The sequence below is a fragment of the Crotalus tigris genome, unplaced genomic scaffold (assembly GCF_016545835.1).
Source record: "Crotalus tigris isolate CLP2741 ecotype Arizona unplaced genomic scaffold, ASM1654583v1 scf7180000024370.6872682, whole genome shotgun sequence".
NCBI lineage: Eukaryota > Metazoa > Chordata > Lepidosauria > Squamata > Viperidae > Crotalus > Crotalus tigris.
In genome coordinates this window covers 4,785,065-4,805,591 of record NW_024100540.1, presented here as the reverse complement: position 1 = coordinate 4,805,591, position 20,527 = coordinate 4,785,065, and the positions used below count along the sequence as shown (strand labels likewise).

Sequence of the window (20,527 nt, the reverse complement as noted above, 5' to 3'; positions counted from 1 at the left end):
CATATAACCTGTTCACACTACTAACAGAATAGCAGGGCTGGACAGAAAATGGAATCTTTACTGACCCATTTCCAGAGGAGCAATCTAGAGTCACTCCAAAACAAGGCCTAGAAATAACTCTTTTGTCTTCTTCTCAGTCAGGACAATTTGCTGTAGCCACATTTGCTAATGGCTGCAAAATAAAATTGAGAAATCTCTGTACACTTTCCAATGTTGCTGTGCATTGGCCAGGTCTGCAGGCACTTCTGGTATTCAGCAACATCTGGAAAGCAACAAGCCCCCTCCTCTGTTTCATCAACTATAAATGCCGTGGTCACTAATTCTTATTTTGAAAATCAAAAGAATCATTATGCTAAATGTACCCATATTTTTATTCCATTATTTTGTCTACACATTTTTTTTTACCGCCACTGATGTTGAGTTTGGCTTTGCTTTGACTGCCTCTTGACAGGAAAAAGGAGCACCAACCAGTATCTTACTTGGTCTGCTTTCTTTCCCAGCATGTTGTCAAACTCAACAAAGAACTCATTCTTATCCCCTTGTGCATGCCATATTTCTTTTAAGAGATGGCAGGAAAGATCCACTGCTTCCTTTGCAGGTATTCAAATATATACTGGAATCAATCATACAAGAATGGCCTTTCTGAATAGTAGTTAACAATACTTGGTTTTTTTTAATTAGAAATCACACTTTGTTTATTTAGAGATAATTCTTAGTTCTTTGATATAATCTTCCCATGAGCATATCCCTGACATAATATTACAAACATGAAAAATGTTATGAGATGATTACTGCTAAATGTCACCCTCAGCCAGTATATATTATTAGGGGAATTAGGATAGTGAGAGTTTTGGACAGATTGGGAGGACAGGAGTTAAAATTTACTCTTGTTCACTGAACAAGGGCACCCCAAAGGGTCAAAAGAGACAAAATGGGGACAGTGACCAAACCTCTACCCTTTGTTTATCTGTATTGCATGTGGCCACCCTTTAATTGGGTGGTCCTGGGCTCATCTCTCAGCCTAATCTGCATGATAAATTTTATGAGGATAAAAAGGGGTACAATGAAAACCTGTGCTCTTTGCTAAAAGTATATCATAAAACATCTATATATGATAAAAACTCTTGTATCTGTAACTTTAATTGGGCAAAAGAGCGTATAGTAGGGCAACAATTTTTGAACCAAGATATTGGTTCTAATTTATAGAATCCATCCAAAATCCAGGAGCCATGACTACTGTGGAATTAAAATCTGGAAGATTTGTGGTTGCTTTAGTGCTACCATGCAACTGCCCAGATGATCAGTAGCCAAGTCCTGTTCTAGCACTCCAGAGACCAAGTAGACCAGCCTCTTCTTTGGAGGATGGAGATCAGATAGACTCATCTCACCCTAGTCCTCTGGAGGCCGGGTAGATCAGTCCCACCATGAGCTGCTGGAGGGCAGTTAGCCATGGGGAAGCTGTCAAAAACTTGGAAGTTGATGTCACTGCCACTGCTTTTTTTTGCCTTTGTTCTGTTTCATTTCGTTTCTATGTTTAGGTAAGAAAATATCTCTGAAACAATAACCCAACAGGTCACAGGTTGACTGACTACTGACAAATGAAATAGTAACACTGTATAAATCTGTGCTAAGTAGAGCTAAACTGAGAATGGCTTATTATCAGTGGAGAACCCACAGACATGTCTAGCAGACCTCAAAGCTAACAAATATGACAAAGAAATCCATTTTGACTTTAAGAGTTTGCTTATGAAGCTATGGATCAGTTCATCTCACTGCAGAAAACTTTTCGTTTCTAACCAATACATTGCTGAAGCTCACCACACTTTGATTTCCAGGGATCTGGTGACAATGAAGTTACCCATCCCTAACTAAAACTAGAGCTACAATTTTTGGGCCACACATAGCTGGCCTCCTTCCAGGACACCTGCCTGCTTCTAACAATGATTTCTGGTTGTTGTCATTCCCCCACCCAGCAGCTCATTTCTCTTTCACCTTCCAGCCAGAACTGTGTATTTTCCCACCAGCCTCTTCTGATATTCTATCGCATCCTCAGGGAATTCTGAGGCAGATTCTGTGCCATAGAAGATATCAAAGGAGGGGGCATAAGAAACCTAACATGATGCCAATCTATAAAAGCTCATTGGTTTCATTTCTCATTTGATCCTTAGATTGTTTTGACCACAACATCACATCCCTCTGTTACTGCTTCAGTTGGTTTCTAGCTAGGTGACAAATGATTGGTTACTTTGGCAGCTCCCAAGTGGGGGAGAGAGGGAGAGAGGGAGAGAGGGAGAGAGAGAGAGAGAGAGAGAGAGAGAGAGAGAGAGAGAGAGAGAGAGAGAGAGAGAGAGAGAGAGAGAGAGACTTGCATGGGAATCATGTAGTGTCAGTCAAAACTCTTTCACCCAAACTATGATGAGGAAAAAGGCAGATGCTAAGGTAGCCTGAAAACATAATTAACAGAACAGTGGGAGTGGGTAGTTAAAAACTAAAGTGAAAGCTAATTAAAATGGCAGGCCCCATTAAGCCAGCTTATCCTTGGGGTATCATTGTCAAGGTTAAGGTCGGGTTGAATCAGCAAATTTGCCTATTTGAAGCCCTTGGGAAATCAGTACAGAGGTGCACAAGTGGCAGAATATCTTAACAGAACAAGAGGTATCCCAGGGAAAATGGTATTTTTAGTTTCTCTATTCATGGTCGCTTTGGGACTTTTCCATTTTTCACAGCTTCAGCTTTATTCCTTAGTTTCTAGAACTGAATGTCAATCAGTCGATCTGATGCAAATTATGGGTTTAAAAATGTGATCAGATCTGGGCTGCCACAAAATCAGGACAGTCCCTAGATGACAGCAAAGTATTAGAATTTTTACTGCTATCATGGGATCATCTGTGCAGCCCAGATCTGGTCCCCTGGTTCAATCAATAAGCCAAACCATGGTGAAAAAAAGCATCTGACCCATCACAGATTGATTACCTGGCCAGGTAATGATATCAGTAATTGATTGCTCAAAGTATAATCACCAAGCTTGTCTTAGAGCAAATAATGTTTTGAAGATGCAACTTTGCTGTAACAAGAAGGACACGCTAAAAGAGCTCAAATAATACATTTTTCTTTCCTTTATATACCATATGTCCATTCCTCGAAAAGCAGAAATAAGGGAGAGGCTTGGAGAATAGGTGATTCTCAATTCCAGGAAAAAAGACCAAGAGGGGTTCTTTGAGAAACGTGAACACGCCCAAAGAGCAACAAATTGTTCCAAAAAGAGCTACTTTTTTTCTATCAGAGACCTTTGTATGTTGCCTACTCTTCTCTCCATCTCCATGACCTTTGCAGAAAAGGACAGAATATAATGCAGCAATTCTCCATCACCTATTTCTTGCTGGCTTATCTTTGATGAACCCCGTTTGAAGCACTTCAATTGAAGATCCCCCAGGCTGACTCAGTCAGCTTCAAGGTGTTGAAAAAGGGAAGAATTACTCCCAAAGAATGTAAAAACTGAACAGGTCTTTTTTTTTTCTTTTCAGGTAAATTGTTTATTGCTTGAGTGGGATTAATACTACACTGAATAGTGTTTGGATAGAGATCCATGCTTCATATAGCTAGTCAATAGGCAATGTTCAGTATTCTGACCCAGCTGGAGGATCCCAACACATTTCAAAAGGAACTTCAGAGAGAACATAGTGGAGGAGATTTATGTTTGCCTTCTTCACATAAGCTTCTTGGAGATTTCTGTATTTCCACTCTGGAAACTAGGAAGGTTCTTATCCTGTTACCTCACACCTAAAAACAGCTGTTCATGGTAACCATAATGAATATAAAAATGACTTACGAAACATTGTCATGAACTGTTTAGGATGGAGGTTCCAATAGCCCCAGTTTGTTCGATATCCATGCAGAGTGGCATATTCCTCATGATTGTATGCAGGTTCAGTCCCAAAAGTATCAATTACTCGAACACGGCATCTGTGTAAGAGAATAAGGGGGGGAAACACCATAGCAGTGGCATCTTTGAAAGTCATGCTGCCTACTGCTTAAGTGGAAGTGTCCTTTTATGGAATTTGGGGAATCCTGTGATCGCCAATGAATAGTTACAAACCTCTTGCACCAGGGACCTGTTTATTTGTTTGCTTGGTTGTTATATGTATATCCTGCTTTTTGTTCAATGGCTGCACTTACTATTCCTGCTTTCTATTGGTCCTCACAATAGCAACTGACAGCTGGCAGAAAGAAAGTGGGGCAAATGCACCTGGTGAATTTCCATGCTTGGATCTCTGGATCTCTGCAATACCAATCCAGCACCTTAATCACTATAATATACTAGCTCAACATTAGACCTGTGTCCAAGAATAGCTTTAACAGTCAGGCACTGAGGAAATCCATTGTCAAAAATGGAAGAATGGGCACCCAGTGCCCTGGACAACTTCTCTTAGCAGTAGCAATAGCCCTTAGACCAGGGGTTCTCAACCTTGGCAACTTTAAGACTTGTGGACTTCAACTCCCAGAATTCCTCTTAAAGTTGCCAAGGTTGAAAACCCCTGCCTTAGACTCCATGGTGCTTTATCACACTCTCTGAGTGGTTTACAAATGTCAGCATATTGCCCCCCAACAATCTGAGTCCTCATTTTACCCACCTCGGAAGGATGGAAGGCTGAGTCAACCTTGAACCAGTCAGGATTGAACTTGTGGGCATTGGGCATTCTAACTATTGTGCCACCACGATCTCTTCCTTTCCATTTTAGATGATGTATGTGACCTACATGCAAACTGGTTTTGGACCTGAATTTAATGCTCTTTCAGAAAAGTGCTAGCCTGTGTGTCATAAGCCCAAGAGATGGATTATATGTAATGAGCACTTCTGTACCAGTGATTTCTCACTCAGGATACTCGAAAGATGGCTAAATCTTAGGCATCCATTTACACTCATCTCCACCTCAGCAACTGTTACAGAGAGCAGTTAGGTTCAGCCATCAGAGTAGTACATTTTATGCCAGCATGCTTTTCCATTGCTCAATGAATGTAAGAATGAATGGGTGGGATATTGTAATGTGATCTACTTAGGATCTGTTCTTGAAGATAGCGATCTACATGTTATTAGGAAAAGCCGATATTTGTAACAACAAGATTATGAGACTAGCATTGGCTTGTTTCTGGGTGCAATTCAAGGAGTTTTAATATTTAAAAACTTTCATCTGGGGGGCCTGGTTATCTACCAGACCAGTTCACTCTGAAGAGAATCTATCTGCCTGAAGTATGCCTACCCAGAAGGTTTACTGTGAATCCTCACCAACCATGAGTGGCAATGAGAAGAAGCCTGGAGGTTAGCATTTTCTGAGATGTCCCCCTTCTGTGAAATGCCCCAGATCTGCCCTCTGAACTCTGGTGCTCAGGAAGCTACTGAAAACTTGGGTTTTCCGATACGAATTAGAAATACATGTAATCTGGTATAATATAGCCCAAACGCTTTATGATTATGGGATTGAATTGTTCCAGTTTGAATAATTATGTTACATTTGGATGCTATAAGTATATGCTTATTATATTATTTATAGATATTTTGTATTTTGTGGCTTGTGAACTGCTTAGAATTGAGTTAATGGAACTAGCAACAAACAAACGTTAATGCAGACAAAGGAGAAGCTCTAAGACTCTCTCTCTCTCTCTCTCTCTCTCTCTCTCTCTCTCTCTCTCTCTCTCTCTCTCAGAAACATGTTCATGAATATTTAAAAAATGTGCTTTAGAACAGAGCTTGCAAAATGAAGCATAACATGTGAGAAAGACGACAGGAGCCACTAGACTTCATGGAGCTTTTACTATTAAACTTGCCACTCCATTAATCTACAGTCAACTCCATGTATATCTTGCACAGAAAAGCTTGTGTAGTGAACAATATCAGTCTGTAAACAGCCTCTGCAGCCACCTATTTCTTCAGAGAAGAAAGACAGCTGTTGGATCCAAAGAAGGTGTAAAACAAAGGGCAGTGAAGAGAAAAGATCTCCAGCAAATACCTCCCCAAAATAAAGCACGAAGAACCCTGCAATCCCAAATCTGTTCTAGTGACAAACTTCAATTCCCATTGGAGTACATTACAAAATCAAAATGTTATAATTATGTACAGTGGATGCTAGTTTGAACCACAGAATCTAGCCTGCTTTATCTGTGTATGACCCGTATTTCTGTGTGTTTTTCTTCAATCTTCTCAATCTATTTCATAACTACATAACCTCTAGCCCCCTGGATTAATATTGTGTCCTCCCAAATACCCTTAGGATGGATGGGATTTTTTTTCCTTGTTAGGGAGTTGGAAGGTACATTTAAGGATCATTATTAGTGTCTTTCTCCATTAAAATTCACCATTCAACCTCTCCCCCTAAACAAAATGTGAATCAGGAATTTGATTCTACCCATTCTACTGATGTTTGAATTCATCAACCCAAGTACCCCAGTGTTGGACAGGGCACCTCTCTCTCTCTCTCTCTTTCAATTAAACCACTGCATGAATTCTAATGTGTTTTAAAATAAGGCTATTTTCAAAAATCCGATTTCATTTGTAGTTGCACATGAATTCTGTTTTCTCTATCTATACATTGTGTTTTTAGTTTCTACAGTATTTGCCAATCAAAGATGGGTGTTAATAGTATGAAGAGAGTCATTCTGGAAGCAGGTAACCCACTCTATGCATAGAGGAGGAAAAAAGAGATGGAGTCTTCTCATTGTTTTTACCCTTCTTCTGGGCTCCCCCCTGCATGGAATATCTAAGGATGAGCCTTCCCACTGCCTGCTATAGGCTAGCACCCTATAAGCTGCATGGGGACTAGAGGGGAGGAGCTAACTTTCTTGTCCCTCCCCAGTCCTCACACATTGTTGGACATTCTCAAGCCAATCAAAAGAGCTTGGGATTGGGAGAGGAAGAGAGCAAGTTCTGAAAATACAGCAAATACGAATCAAGCATCAGATTCCCAACTCTGCTCTTTTAGTAAGATAAAACACATAAGGAAAATTGATTTATAACAAAAGCTGTAACAAAACCTGATACTTTTGGACAAAAATCATGAAGGATAGTGGGGGTGGAGTGGGGCGTTGGAGAAGAAAATGGTACTATCAGTGTTAAATGAAATCACAAAATTTTGCTAGCAAATAATCCGGCAAGAGACAGAGAGTTGGGTCATTTTGCTTTGTTTCCCCCCCTACTTTTAGTACCGGGAAGAAGGGCAAAATAAAGACGACTTTGTCCCTTTAACCGCCGCTTTTTCTCTCTTTTGTGATGTTTACAGAACACATTCGCAGAAGGCTGATCCATTAGTTCCCCCTGCTGTCTTCACACATTGAACACCCAAACTCTTGCCTCCTCCCTGGAAAGCCTGATGATGATGATGATTTATTTTATGAGAACAATATATAGCTTTGCTCTTTTGCCATTGTAAGCACAACATAATATGTGACAATGGCAGCTGGAAAACAGAAGGGAGGCTATTGAATGTGCAATTGACCTGCTGTCACAGTCATGGAGATAATCAAGATGTGGAAGTGTAAATCTTAAGGATGTGTTGGAGATGTACTTCTCCCTGCTTGACAGGAGAAAGAAAGGCTAAATGTTCAAGCGATTTTCAGTTTCAGTCCCATTCTGAATTTGGAATAATGCTCTTCTCTAGGACGGTGAACAAGAAAAATTTCCCAGAAATCTTAGAATTGGTTCTGGATTTAGTCTCAAGATATCTATGATCCCATGTATGGATGAAACATGACTTTGGAAGAAGGCTTGGAGGGGAAAATATTAAGCAGCTTTTTCCCCTTTTAACCCATTATCAAATTCAATTTCCAAGAATTTGCATTAAAATTCTGATGCTGTAAAGAATTTCTCAGCTGACCAAAATGCAGTCAAGTGACTCTCTCTCTCTCTCTCTTTGTGTGTGTGTGTGTGTGTGTGTGTGTGTGTCTGCATGTGTGACCATTGGAACTTTGAAACTGATTCATAAATAGCTCTGGGGAAGTTCACTGTAATTTCAGATGGTCACTAAACTTAAGCATGGACTATCTATATTTATGATTACAAGGACTTTAAGCATGGACTATCTACCTTTATGATTACAGGGATTTTATGCAGTTTAATTCAAAAATCAGTTTTCAGTAATTTACAAGAGTGGTATACTATAAATTGTACCATGTATTTATTTATTTATTATGAAATTCACTTGCTGCCCATCTCCTATCCCACGGCTCTGGATGGCTTATAACATATTACATTATAGCAACAACTTCACAGAAATAAAAATGCAATCACAACTACATTCTTGAAGAAATGCCCATATAAATTCAGGGTCTATCCATCCTCAATATCAATCCCAGAATGCTTGCTTTAAAAAAATAAGCCTTCACTGCTTAAATTAGCAATAAGGATGCTGATCTTATTTCTACAGGAAACTGATTCCATAGTAGTAAACTTGTACATGTGTCAGCCAGTTCTGTCATTAACTCTTCCACCAGATATGTTGCAAAACAGGGTTAGGGGATGGCAGAAAATAGCCCCGGTTCTCACCTGTATTTTTTAAAGGAGAGGCCCATATGCTGCTTCATCTGCTGCAGTCCATGGTAGTCCGTATAAATGAGATCAAAGGGCAAAGGAACCATCAGGGGACAATTACCTCGACCAGGTGGCACTCCTAAGTTACTGGAAAGAATAAAAGGAGGAGTTGCATTTGTGCACAGAGGAAAAGAAACAGGACAATCTGTTCAGAAGAATTAACACTGTGAAACCATTTGGGAAATGATTACTATTCTCCATAGGCTGAGTTCACACAACCCAGCTAGGTTAGTTTGTGATTCAGTAAGTTATAGGAACCCAGCCACTGACTGAGCATATTGTGTGAACCAAGCCACAACATTAAACTGTGAAAAACAGTGGTTTCCTGAACAAGAATTCAAGGTTGGAAGTGCAATACAAACATGGCCACAGTGAAATAACTAAGGGAGAGATTCTAAGTTGACCCATCAGTTTCTAAGAAAGAACCCACAAGCCCACAATACCCGAAAAGCTTAATTCAAAACATGTTCACTGAGAATTCAGTGGGGCTGCCTCTCAATTAATTGCTTATATATGATTGTAGCCAGATTTATGCATAAGTGTTTTAGGAGATTAGGTCACAGACTTCCGGAGGTGCACAAGGCAGTGGATGAGGATCAAAAGAATTCTATGCAAAAATCTATCAAACCCGACCCTATGCAGAGGGGACTATGTAAGAAAAGAGAGAAGAAGAGAGAAGGAAAGAAGATGGGCTCTGTAATTTCAGGGAAGCTGAGTTGGCAGCGAGAGTGCCAAAAAGAATTGACAGCTTGCCTGTGTTTTGCAACCTGTAGCATTTTAAGTGAACTTGGTTTAAGGAAAAAGAGCACATTTTTCATTCATTCTTTCTTTTTTTTTTTACCCTCTGACTTCCAGCTTTCAGAAAGAGTTTACTGTACTGAAAAATAAGAAAGATCGCGCGTCCCATTAGAATAAGATTTTACATTTTATTGGGTTTGGTTTGGTTTTATTTTAGGTATGGTTCTAGCATTCTCTTATCTGATATGTAAAACTTAATTATTAAATGCTGTATATTTCTTGCCTTAAAACCAATGAAGTCAGTTATATTCACCTCTCCATCCATAATCAGCTCATAGTATTAGGGGGGTAGCCCAGTGGTGGGATTCAAATATGTGAACAACCGGTTCTCTGTGTGGATGCCGCTTCCGGAAGCCCATTCTGGACCTGGGCAACAAAAAATTAGCTACCGGTTCTGCCGAAGTGGTGCGAATCAGCTGAATCCCACCTCTGGGGTAGCCTAAGAACTATGGTTGTTCTCTGTCAAGCAGTGTAAAACTTTTTACTATGTAGCTGTGGTGCTCTGTCCCAGATGAGTGAAAGCTATTGTGTCTAGAAGAGTTGATTTGCTGATATTGGCAATTACCAGGAGAATATTAAAATGCATATCACTAGGTAATATATCTCTGTGGCTGGTGGTTACCAGGTGGCTACCAGGGCATCACATTGTCCTGAGGCTCTGGATATTACCAGAAAATTGCAGTACTGAAGAATACTATCAACCTTGTCACACAGAACATCTTAAGTGGCATTCAAACAGGGAGAGACTGCACCAGATTGCCCACATATAATACTATAGTGGCAATTTTAATTGAAATGCAACTGCATCATTCTAGTAGGAAGTAGATTTACAACATAAATGGTTCCAAACATATGCACCTGTATTGTTCTGGTGTGAACATCCACAACAAGCAATAGGATTCATAGCCAATAATGGATAAAATAATTCAGTAACAGTCTTTGATGTAATCTGGATTATATTGCCATTTTGACCTGCTACGGAACCTTATCTTGTGTATATACTACTACACTTGTCTGATTGCTTGATAGTATGTGGGAGATAACTGTGCTGGCTTACATGCTTGCAATGACACTATGTGCTTTTTGTTTTTCATAGAGGGCAAATTCGCTTTTCTATGGCCTTGGTTAACATTAAGGAGGCAGCCTTTATAAAAGGGTACTCTTGGAAAACTTGCTCCAAAACCAAACCTGACTGATCCTTTAATTCAATGAAATTGTGCAAATTACTATCATTGCACCCTATGCACCAAAGGGATGTGTAGTGAAAACAAAACAGACCATTTTTTATACTGAACCACAAAGCCCTTAGGAGAGACTTCCTCATCTTGACGGGTGATCTAAATGCACAGATTAATAAACTGTGGTTTGCCTGGAAGTAATTGTGAGCAAATTTGGGTCTGGTAGCATGAACAAAAATGGCTTGGACTGCTCTGCATCATTAAACTCACTGGCCATTTGCAACTGCTTATTCCAGCCAAGCCCAATCATTAATTAACGATATTCACAAGCACTAAGTGGTGCTTCTACATTCTATATTTCTATTCCTGATCGGCAAACACTTTAGGTCTGCTGCTAATGATGTCCAGGTGTTGAAAAGTGCAGAAGAAAGGTCTGATCCTCACCTGGTTTGATGCAAGATTAAACTGAAATTGAAAGCTATATCGCACTGCCATCTACCACCTTAACTCCTGCTGAAATTGCTACCACTTCAGCAACACCATGAAGCATTTTAGATAGAACCGTATAACAGATCTGATGCCCTGATCCCAAGTGAAGGTGATGACAATGTGGAGGAACAGTCATTTGGAATCAGAGGCATCATCAACATATCAGGAGAAATGTGGGGAGAAAGACAGCACTAAGAAATGAATAACAGGTGACACCACTGACTTGAGGGGGGGAAATGTGGCTAATCTTGCAAATCCAACAGGCAAAAAAGCTGACAAAACAAATCTGCAAAAAGCTGAGAGTGAAAAGGAGCCTTATATGGGTGGCATAGCTGCAGAAATGCTGGCCACAGCTGGGCACTGTGACCAAGAGACATTCATTTAAACTTTGAAAGAACTGTCGGGAAAGTCCAGTTGTCCCAGAATGAGCATTTGCATTGCAACTGGGGGAGTTGCTAAAAAAACAGCCAGAAAACTGTACAATGCTGGAAGCAGCATTTTGATTTAGCCCTGAAATGTTAATCCATCAGATGCATTAAATTGGGAAGTAGTTGATCCAGGACCATCCTCTAATACTGCCTATGTATCTGAGCCAAATAAAACAGAGAACAATGCAATATTAAAACGCTTAAAAATGGCAGAGCTCTAGGACCTGAGCAAGTCCCCATGGAAGCATTGAAGAGAGATTGGCCTGTAATGCCTCACAGGCTATTTTCAACTATATGGAAAGAATGGGTCCTTCTTGACTGGAAACCTGTTATTGTGCTCATGTTTGAAAAGGGAAATAAATGCAATATAAAAATTATCATGGAATCAGTCCTCTCTTAACAGTTGGAATGATCCCGTTGCAGATTATCAGAACATAACTGTATAGCCACTTCTTGTTTAGAGGTTATCTTCCATAACAGCTATTCACAAATACAATAGTAATTTTTTAAAAAACATTTTCCAACCCATGAACACACTTATAGCCAAATGTTGTGCATACTGGAGTGAAGTATAGCTCTGAATGTTCTGAATGAAATGGGAACAACCAATGATCTTTGCAGGGTCTCTCTCTCTCTCTCTCTCACACACACACACAGTTTGTTTAGTGGCCACTTCACTTCCAATTTAAGAAACACATTCTAATCACTAAACAAGGAAAGGGTATAGTGGCTAGCCAATGCAAGTATCCTCAACCTGGAAAGAGCAATCTGGCTTTAGACCAAAGCATGGCTATATGGACCAGATTTTGACTGTTAGGCAAGTATTTGAAGTGTGCATTTGCTATGGAAAACAAACTACTGCTGTATTTACAGAGTTCAAGAGTATCTTTGGCAGCATCAATTAAGACGCTATGTAGAAATTATGGTATCTGGCAAACCCAGCCGACACATCTGATGCTCTCTTAGCTTGGTTGTTTGCTTGCAGATGCTTCATTAGCCATCTAGGTGACATCACAAGTGCCAGTGAGATTATAGTTTGCTCATTTATATGCAGTAACTTGCCCTGTCAGTGTTGGTGAGGGTGTGATTTTCCCCTTGGTCATTCCTTGATTAGGATATAATTTTCTGCTTGATTACTTGTCTGGTGTTAGTCCCTGTTTATTTGGGTGTTAGCCACCAAAGAGGATATGTTCTGTTTTTTTTTTGTTTGTTTCCTTCTTTTCATATTTTATTGTCTCTTTCAAATGCTGTGTAAATGTGGTTTATCTCTATGTGCCTATTGATGGGTGATTTATTTGAGTGCCAAGATTCCAGGAATTCCCTAGCAGTTTTGGATTTAGCTTGGTCTAGGATCCTCACAGTTTCCCAGTTGAGACTATGATTTCTGATTACTAGTTGGTATTCATGAATGCACCCTGCTAGTCTTCTAATTGTTTGTATTACATAGTGGTTGTCACAGTACTTTACACTGTATGTGGTAGATGACTCCTGTTTTTTTTTCTTGGGATACTGGGTCTCTTGCTTTACTTGAGATATTTTAGAGGGCTTTCATTGGTTACCTAATTTAGTTGTTAACTAGTCAGATAGTAAAATGCTTGCAAGTAAACAACTAAGCTCAGAGAGCACCAAGAACTCCAGTTTAATCCTGAGCTACTCATATTTTCTTCTACTGAAACCCTTCTGAGTCATTGCTGCCTTTTATGACAGCGCTCCTTGGAATGTTTCAGGCCACGCTGACAAAGCTTGCTTCTCAGCAGTCAAAACAAGAATAAGACAAGTGTGTGCATTACCACCACTGTTCAGTATGATGATAGATTGGATAATGGGGAAAAGCATCCTTGGCATACAGGAGTTTAATGTGGCACAGATGAGCTGGACTTTACAGAAACAACATATACTGATGGTGTTGTTTTCATAGAGGGATCAGAACAGGAGCTATTAAATGTCATCAGCAAAGCAGCAGAGATGCTCAGACTCTGAATAAATAATAATAAAAAAAAGATCTACACCATGTCACATGATGGCAACAAATTAACCTCGCCCCTTGAGAAGCGCCAATAGGGCAAGTGCATGAGTTCAAGTACTGAGGCTCTTTTATCTCTGCATCAATGATCGCTGTATCCACTAATGCTGCTGCACAAATTGGTAATGTTCAAGGGTCTTTTACTAGCTGACTGTGTGCTTCTAGAAGAAGAAAAACATCACTGTGAAAACAAAGATGAAATGCAGCCATCATGCTAATCTTGCTCTATGAAGAAGAAACATGGACAATGGAGAGGAAACATAGACACTGCTAATTGAGGAAGCTGCATGGTCAGGAGCAGAATGAGGACACTGGACAAGCATTGCTCCTTTCTCACATTCCATTTTGTTATGTATTAGACATGTATATAACCTTTCATCCAGGACTCAAGATGCCACATTCAGCATACATTCTTCCTATTTCCCCCTCATCAATAAACTCAGAAAGACTGATTGGCCCCAAGTCCCCCAGTGAATTTCAGTTGCTGAAAATAGAACCTGGATGTTCCATCTCTTAGTCCAATCCCTTATCCACTATACCACACTGGCTGTTGTTTTCTATAATCCCCAACAGATCCTCCTCAGACTATCTCCAGGTTACTCTCGGTTTCTCCTTTCCTTGCCCTACAGGTATTGCTCCTTTACAGAAAGTAGGAAGGAACATGTTCTCCAGTTCATAGAAATGGTTAATATATCATCTTCGAAAGGCAACCATACTTAAAGGACAGTTTTAGCTGAAATTTTGAAATGCCATTGTCTTGGCAATGCTTCTTATTGTTATGTGCTGAAAATATTCTCCTAATCTCCTAATTTGTTATTGCCGTTTCACTGTCATTTCAGTGATAGATTAAAGATAAAAATGCTTTGAAGTTAAGCTCAATCCCTAATTTCTAAAAGAAAAGGCTTAGCGTTAGCCTAAGAACAAACACTCAAGCCATTCTCTGGGCTGAAACTAGGAAACACTTACAAGAAAACTAATGAAGGAAAGAACCACAATACATTGGAACATAATGGGAAAAAGGTTCTTGTGTGTATGGAAGTCTTAACTGGTGATAAGTGGTTGCAGTTGCTTCATTGCTCTTGTCACGAAGAATAAAAGGCCCCAGCACCAGGTAAAACACCAAAGGCTGGCAAGTGACTAAGACAGGTTACTTATGGGCAGTTTTAGGCTCAGTGGCTGGAAACACAATATGAGCAGAAGGTCTCAGGCAAACACTTAAAAGTAAAGGCAAGATGCAAACAAGCACAAAAGGCCTTGGGCGACTATTGAAAAGGACCAACTTTCTGAAGCTTTTCTGGTGCTTTTTAAGTAGCTGGGAATACAATGCCACAGAAAAGAAAGGAGGGACACCCTTGACAGGAAAAGATGCCTATGAATCGGAGTAGCATTCAGAGGAGAGCAGGGGTATGAGAATTCTAAGACCTGCCCATATTGTGTTTCTGACTCTGCAGATTCAAGAATTGCACACTCCTGTCAGACTTACAAGGACACTATTAGCAATCCCTTTAATAGTTTTTAACACTACTGTCAACTGTAGCCTAATGTTGAGAGTACACCAAGTTTTGCAGTACATAACTTTAGGATCACTAGGGAACAGACACCTCAGTGAGATTGTGCAATGACTGGAATTTATTTCCAAAATGTGATCTGGAATATGTGGAGTCATGACAGCGGAATAGAAGAGAAAGAATTGGAGAAAAGTCACAAAATACAAAGATGTACAAATAAAAATAGAATGCAGGATCCAATCTGAGTTGGTCACTGGGCCCAGAGGTTTAATCTTCAAGCTTTTGGACTTGTGCTGGAACCCATCCTTAGGGAACTTCTCTCCAGCAGAATCCCCACAATGCTAAGATTGAGAAACAATTCTCTGAGTTTTTACTATCTCTCCATCTAGGTCTTATTTGGAAAAAAATCATATTTTTAACCTTACATCCAAGTTATTTCTAAATATGTTGTAGCACAAGGACTAGAATGGAGCTTATACTATGCAACTCAGTGCTTCCTTCTCTTTTGATGCTAAGCTGTTAACATACACCCATGGGCATATGTTTGCCAAGAAAGAGTAAACCAAACACCACATATGTCCCCAGGTTTTTCAAGGCCTAGTAATTCATACTGTATTCCTTGCGGTGTCTCCAAGGCTGTGTAGAGCTGTGTCATTTGTTCTCATGTGGTTCAGCAGGAAGAGATATTTGTCAGTAGATTTGAAGACTATTGGGAGTTGTATCCTGAATCTGTGTCAAAATTTCCTTGTAGCAATCTAGCTAGAGTGTGTGTGTGTGTGTCTTTGGCATTGACATGTGGAACTAAATCAAAGGCTTTTTGTTAAGAGAAGCCTCTTTTTATTGTTTTGCACTTCAATGTTCATTTTATTAGTTATTTTAAGAGTAAGAAAACAAGTATCGAACAGTACTTCAGATTAAATCACAGAAAAATTAACATGTACAATATTTATTAGAATGATTTACAAAGCCAGCGTGTTTGTATGTATTGGGATGAATAACAAAGCAGAAAGCTCAGTCTAAAAGCAGAAGTTTCTTTTCAAATAGGTTTTAAAAGTATAATTGCATAAAACTAAAGATCTCAGCTGCATAACAGACTGAACCACTGTGCATGCATTTCACAGGTTTCAGATTCTCTTGCTTGTAGTTAAGTACAATTTTGTTGCAATTCTTTCATTCATTCTCTCTAATGGGAAAAAAAAACATCCTATTGGGTTGTAGAGACATTAGATTCAAGATTGCACAGGGGAAGGAAGGAAGGTTATCATTATCATGGAGAAGCATGATAACACTTATCTCTGTGCTTTCAGGAGTGGAAGGGTAATTGGCTGGGAGCTTTATGACCTACAAGGCAAAAAAACTAAACAAAACCAGCTGCTCAAGTTTTTTTCATGCATAGAGAGAAACTAAAAGCAGGAAATCTCTGAAGGTTGTCTGAATTGGGGTTTTTCTTGTTGCAATAAAAAAATGCCACTTTTGTCATTGTTCGCATGCCTCAGTTAGTTCCACATGCTTGTACAGAGTAATGTTGGAAAGGTGACATAGAAGTATAAAGGCTTGAAAGAATGGCACCTTCACATTTATTCATGCTAATTCTTATTTATTCCAACAACCTGCAACCTGCTATAGCTCCAAAAGTAGGAGTAAGACAAAATTCTTCCCGATGTTGAATCCTCATCTCGCTACAGGGCATTTGGCAAGTCATGGCATCCATTTATCTTCTGGCAAGCAAAAGTGTCAGATCTGGACACTAGGATTTTGTGTGTTGCCTGCTTTCAAAGTGAATCTCTCTTGAGTACTCCAAATAATTATATCCTGAATAAATGTAGCTATTGTTGTGCATGTGTCTGCATTATGAAAGAATCAATGGGTGGATGGGATAGAGATAGATAGATAGATAGATAGATAGATAGATAGATAGATAGATAGATAGATAGATAGATAGATGGATAGATGGATAGATGGATAGATGGATAGACGGATAGACGGATAGACGGATAGATGGATAGATGGATAGATATAGACATATAGCTATAGATGATATAGATATAAATATAGATATAGATGTTATAGATATAGATATATTTTACTTATCTAGGAAAGATATATAAAGGAGCAAAAAATCAGCACTCTAATAGTATATCTATAAAACTGGCATATTTTTTAAAAAACAGTCACAAAAATGTTAAGATGAAGCTTGCAAAGCATTTTGCAAACTATATGTGCTTGGTGAACAAACACCCTGTTCGCAAAATACGTTTTCTTTCTGAAATCTATTTTCTTTTCTATTTTTAATTTCCAAGTTTAGCCTGCTGGCAAATTTTATAAGAACCTGTTGTACCTTAATTCCTGTATACAAATGACTCAAGAAAAAAAGACACAGGCATGAAATGGCATTTTCTGCAGTATAACATAACTACAAATTACAGCCTACCATTGCAATCTGCATTTCCCATCAAAGCAAAAGCCAACTTGTTGGCTGATTCAAAATCAGTACATTGTACCATATGTTGACTGAACCATATTATTTGGTGAACCAGATTTTCTTCAGTCAAAAACTCTGCATTCACTACCAGTCTCCATCCATCTGTCATGTCTTCTAATATATTCTCACTTAAGTATTGAGCTCAATTCAGCCTACACCTTGGAGCTTTATTTCCACAGTTTCTCCTGCTTTAAACATTCTCTATTCAAGCTTTATCATCTGACAGTTCAGTCAACTAATTTTCTCCTAAACCCAATTTCACTCATGGCTGGAGTGAAATTGTGGTAATTTTTCCTCATGCCATGTACTATTAATGATGCTTGAAATTATGCAAATAAAATTGAACACAAATGCTTTCTTTGCCAAGAGCTTAACAGATTTGTTTAGGGCAGAAAATGAACTTTGCATCCAGGGCCAGTCATTTCTGAAAACTTAATCTTAAAACAGGAGGGGAAGAAAAATTTGTTAGTAAAACCTGATTGGATTCCAATGTAACCTCATTCTCAGATTCTACAAACTTCTTACAAGGGTATCATTAATTAAGATGGCTCTGGAACATGTAATAACAAAACTAATGAACAGAAAAAGCTCTGCAAAATTAGTCTGGGTTGCATTTACTGAATAAGAAGTAAAATGAGCAATAGCTTGCATAGTTTAGTTTCCCCTTTAATTAAACTGCTTAACAGTGTTGTGCTCATCTATTCAGCAAACCTGTGCTAGCTGTCTAGGGGCATCTGTCTTGAACATCTGCGCATATCCCAGAATAGATATGTAGCCAGCATTTCCTCCACTATTTCCCACTTATAAGTAATTTACCCAGGCAAGAGACCATTATGAAGTTTATATGGCAGATTCAGATTACAGCAAGAAGACTTTATAGCCCATTGACCTATTTTCAAATTAAACTGAGTTTTGCTTCCAAATTATTGATCCCCAAGCAAAGGTATCCCGCAAAAAAAATATATAGGGGGATCTCTGCTTTCCTACAGAAGACCGGCCAATATTCTAATTTCTCTGCTATTGATTCTTCTTAACTACCAATGGAAACAAGGTAAAAGAGAGGGGCAATAGGACTCAATCCTAATTACATGATTTCCCTGGTTTTTTATTTATAAAAGTTGGGGTAATCTAACACTGAAATCCTTGGTTTGTATCAGTGAGTGAAAGAAGGAAGCCATAGATATGTGTATGGGATATGAAGTGAATGAAACTATAGGAGTGAAAAAAATACAGAGAGCTATGAAAAAAGATACTGCAGATAACAGAGAAGCTGGCAGCAGAGAACATGTGTAAAGAAATGGAAAACAGAGTGGGTGAAATCAGAAAACTGAAAAAAAAAAAGATGGCCATGTCGGAGAAAAAGACTAAGATGATGGAGGAAGAGGAATAAACTTTATCACTTTATTCCTTTTTTGTTGTTGTTGTTCATCAAGTTTTTGACACCTTGCTAGGCGACTGGTGGTACTCGAATATTGCCAAATCCTAAAAGTGGTACAATCTATATAGAAATAGAAATAGAAATAGAAATATAAATATAAATAGAATAGAATAGAATAGAATAGAATAGAATAGAATAGAATAGAATAGAATAGAATAGAATAGAGCTGGAAGGGACCTTGGAGGTCTTCTAGTCCAGCCCCCTGCTCAAGCAGGAGAACCTATACCATCTCAGACAAGTGACTATCTAGTCTCTTTTTAAAAATCTCCAGTGATGGAGTGCACACAATTTCTGGGGGCAAGCTATTCCACTGGTTAATTGTCCTCACTGTCAGGAAGTTTCTTCTTAATTCCAGGTTGTTTCTCTCTTTCATCAATTTCCAACCATTGTTTCTTGTCCTGCCCTCTGGTGCTTCGGAGAATAATGTGACCCCTCTTCCTTGTGGCAGCCCCTCAAATACTGGAACACTGCTATCATGTCTCCCCTATTTCTTCTTTTCTTTAGACTAGCCAAACCCAAGTCTTGCAGCCGTTCTTCTTGTGTTTTAGTCTCCAGGCCTTTGATCATCTTAGTTGCTCTTCTCTGAATTTTTTTCCAAACTCTCAAGATCTTTTTTGTGAAAAGGAAAAGCCTGTTTTTTTTAACCCCTCCAGATAAGTCATCATTGACAGCGATGAATAATAGAACTAAAATTCACCAGGGATAGCAGAGAAGTGGAAGCATGCCTTCAGAATAATGGTGGGATTTTAATAAAGTGTTTTTCCTTGGTTGATTCACTGTAATGTCTATTTGCTGCTTTTCTTCTACCATCACCACCCCTTTCAGGCCCATTTAGATGTACACAACTTTTGGATGATGAGTGTTGACAGAATAGGATGTTCTTTGCAAATAGACTCACAAAATTGCCTATTAAAAACAGAGGACAATTATATAATAAGACTTTGGTTAACATTTTATAAGTAGAGCTTTTCTTCTGCTACAAGAATAGGCTCAATTTGGATGAGGTAAACAACTTTTTGAAAGAAGGGAAAGAACAGTTTTACATTTCTGGAAATATCCCCTGGATGTTTATTGCCCCAGTTTATGGATGAAGGAAATCTGCATCGTCCACATGGCAAGCAGGAAAGATCAGCTATGTAAAGTTGCAAGTACAAGATAAATCACTGAAATGTTCTGTAGGGAACAGTAATATTCCTTGGGACAAATCATGGTACATCTCTACTTCATTCAGACACAACAGAGGAGAGGTTTATGGAATCCCCACTACTCTCTGAGCTTGGTTGTTTGTTTGCAAATGTTTCATTATTCAACTAAGTAACATCTCCTGTACTAGAAAGCAGTGGGGTTTGCGCCTTGTTTATATCCAGTAGCTTGCCTGCTCAGTGTTGATGGGGGTGTTGTTTTCTCCTTGGGAGTTCCTTGATTAGGCTATTGTTTACTGCTTGATTGTTTATCGGAGTTGGTGGTGCCTTGGTTGGGTGTTATTTGTTTAGTGTAAATCCTGGTGTTAATTACTGCTTATATGGGTGTTGATTGCTGGCAAGAAGGTGTTCTGATTTCCTTTTTAACTTTTTTATTGTCTTTTTTGAATGATGTGGAAATGTT

General features: G+C 39.0%; 1 protein-coding gene across 2 annotated transcripts in view; it reads right to left on the bottom strand.

The window, feature by feature from the left end:
* The window catches only part of MGAT5B (alpha-1,6-mannosylglycoprotein 6-beta-N-acetylglucosaminyltransferase B), a 337,742-nt gene that overhangs the window by 51,532 nt on the left and 265,683 nt on the right, over positions 1-20,527 (bottom strand). For both annotated transcript variants that reach the window (XM_039328102.1, XM_039328103.1), the window contains exons 9-10: positions 8,534-8,665; positions 3,830-3,963 (exon numbers count right to left, since the gene is read on the bottom strand). In XM_039328102.1, coding sequence (XP_039184036.1) covers positions 3,830-3,963; positions 8,534-8,665 — 266 coding nt within the window. The remainder of the gene's footprint in view (positions 1-3,829; positions 3,964-8,533; positions 8,666-20,527) is intronic.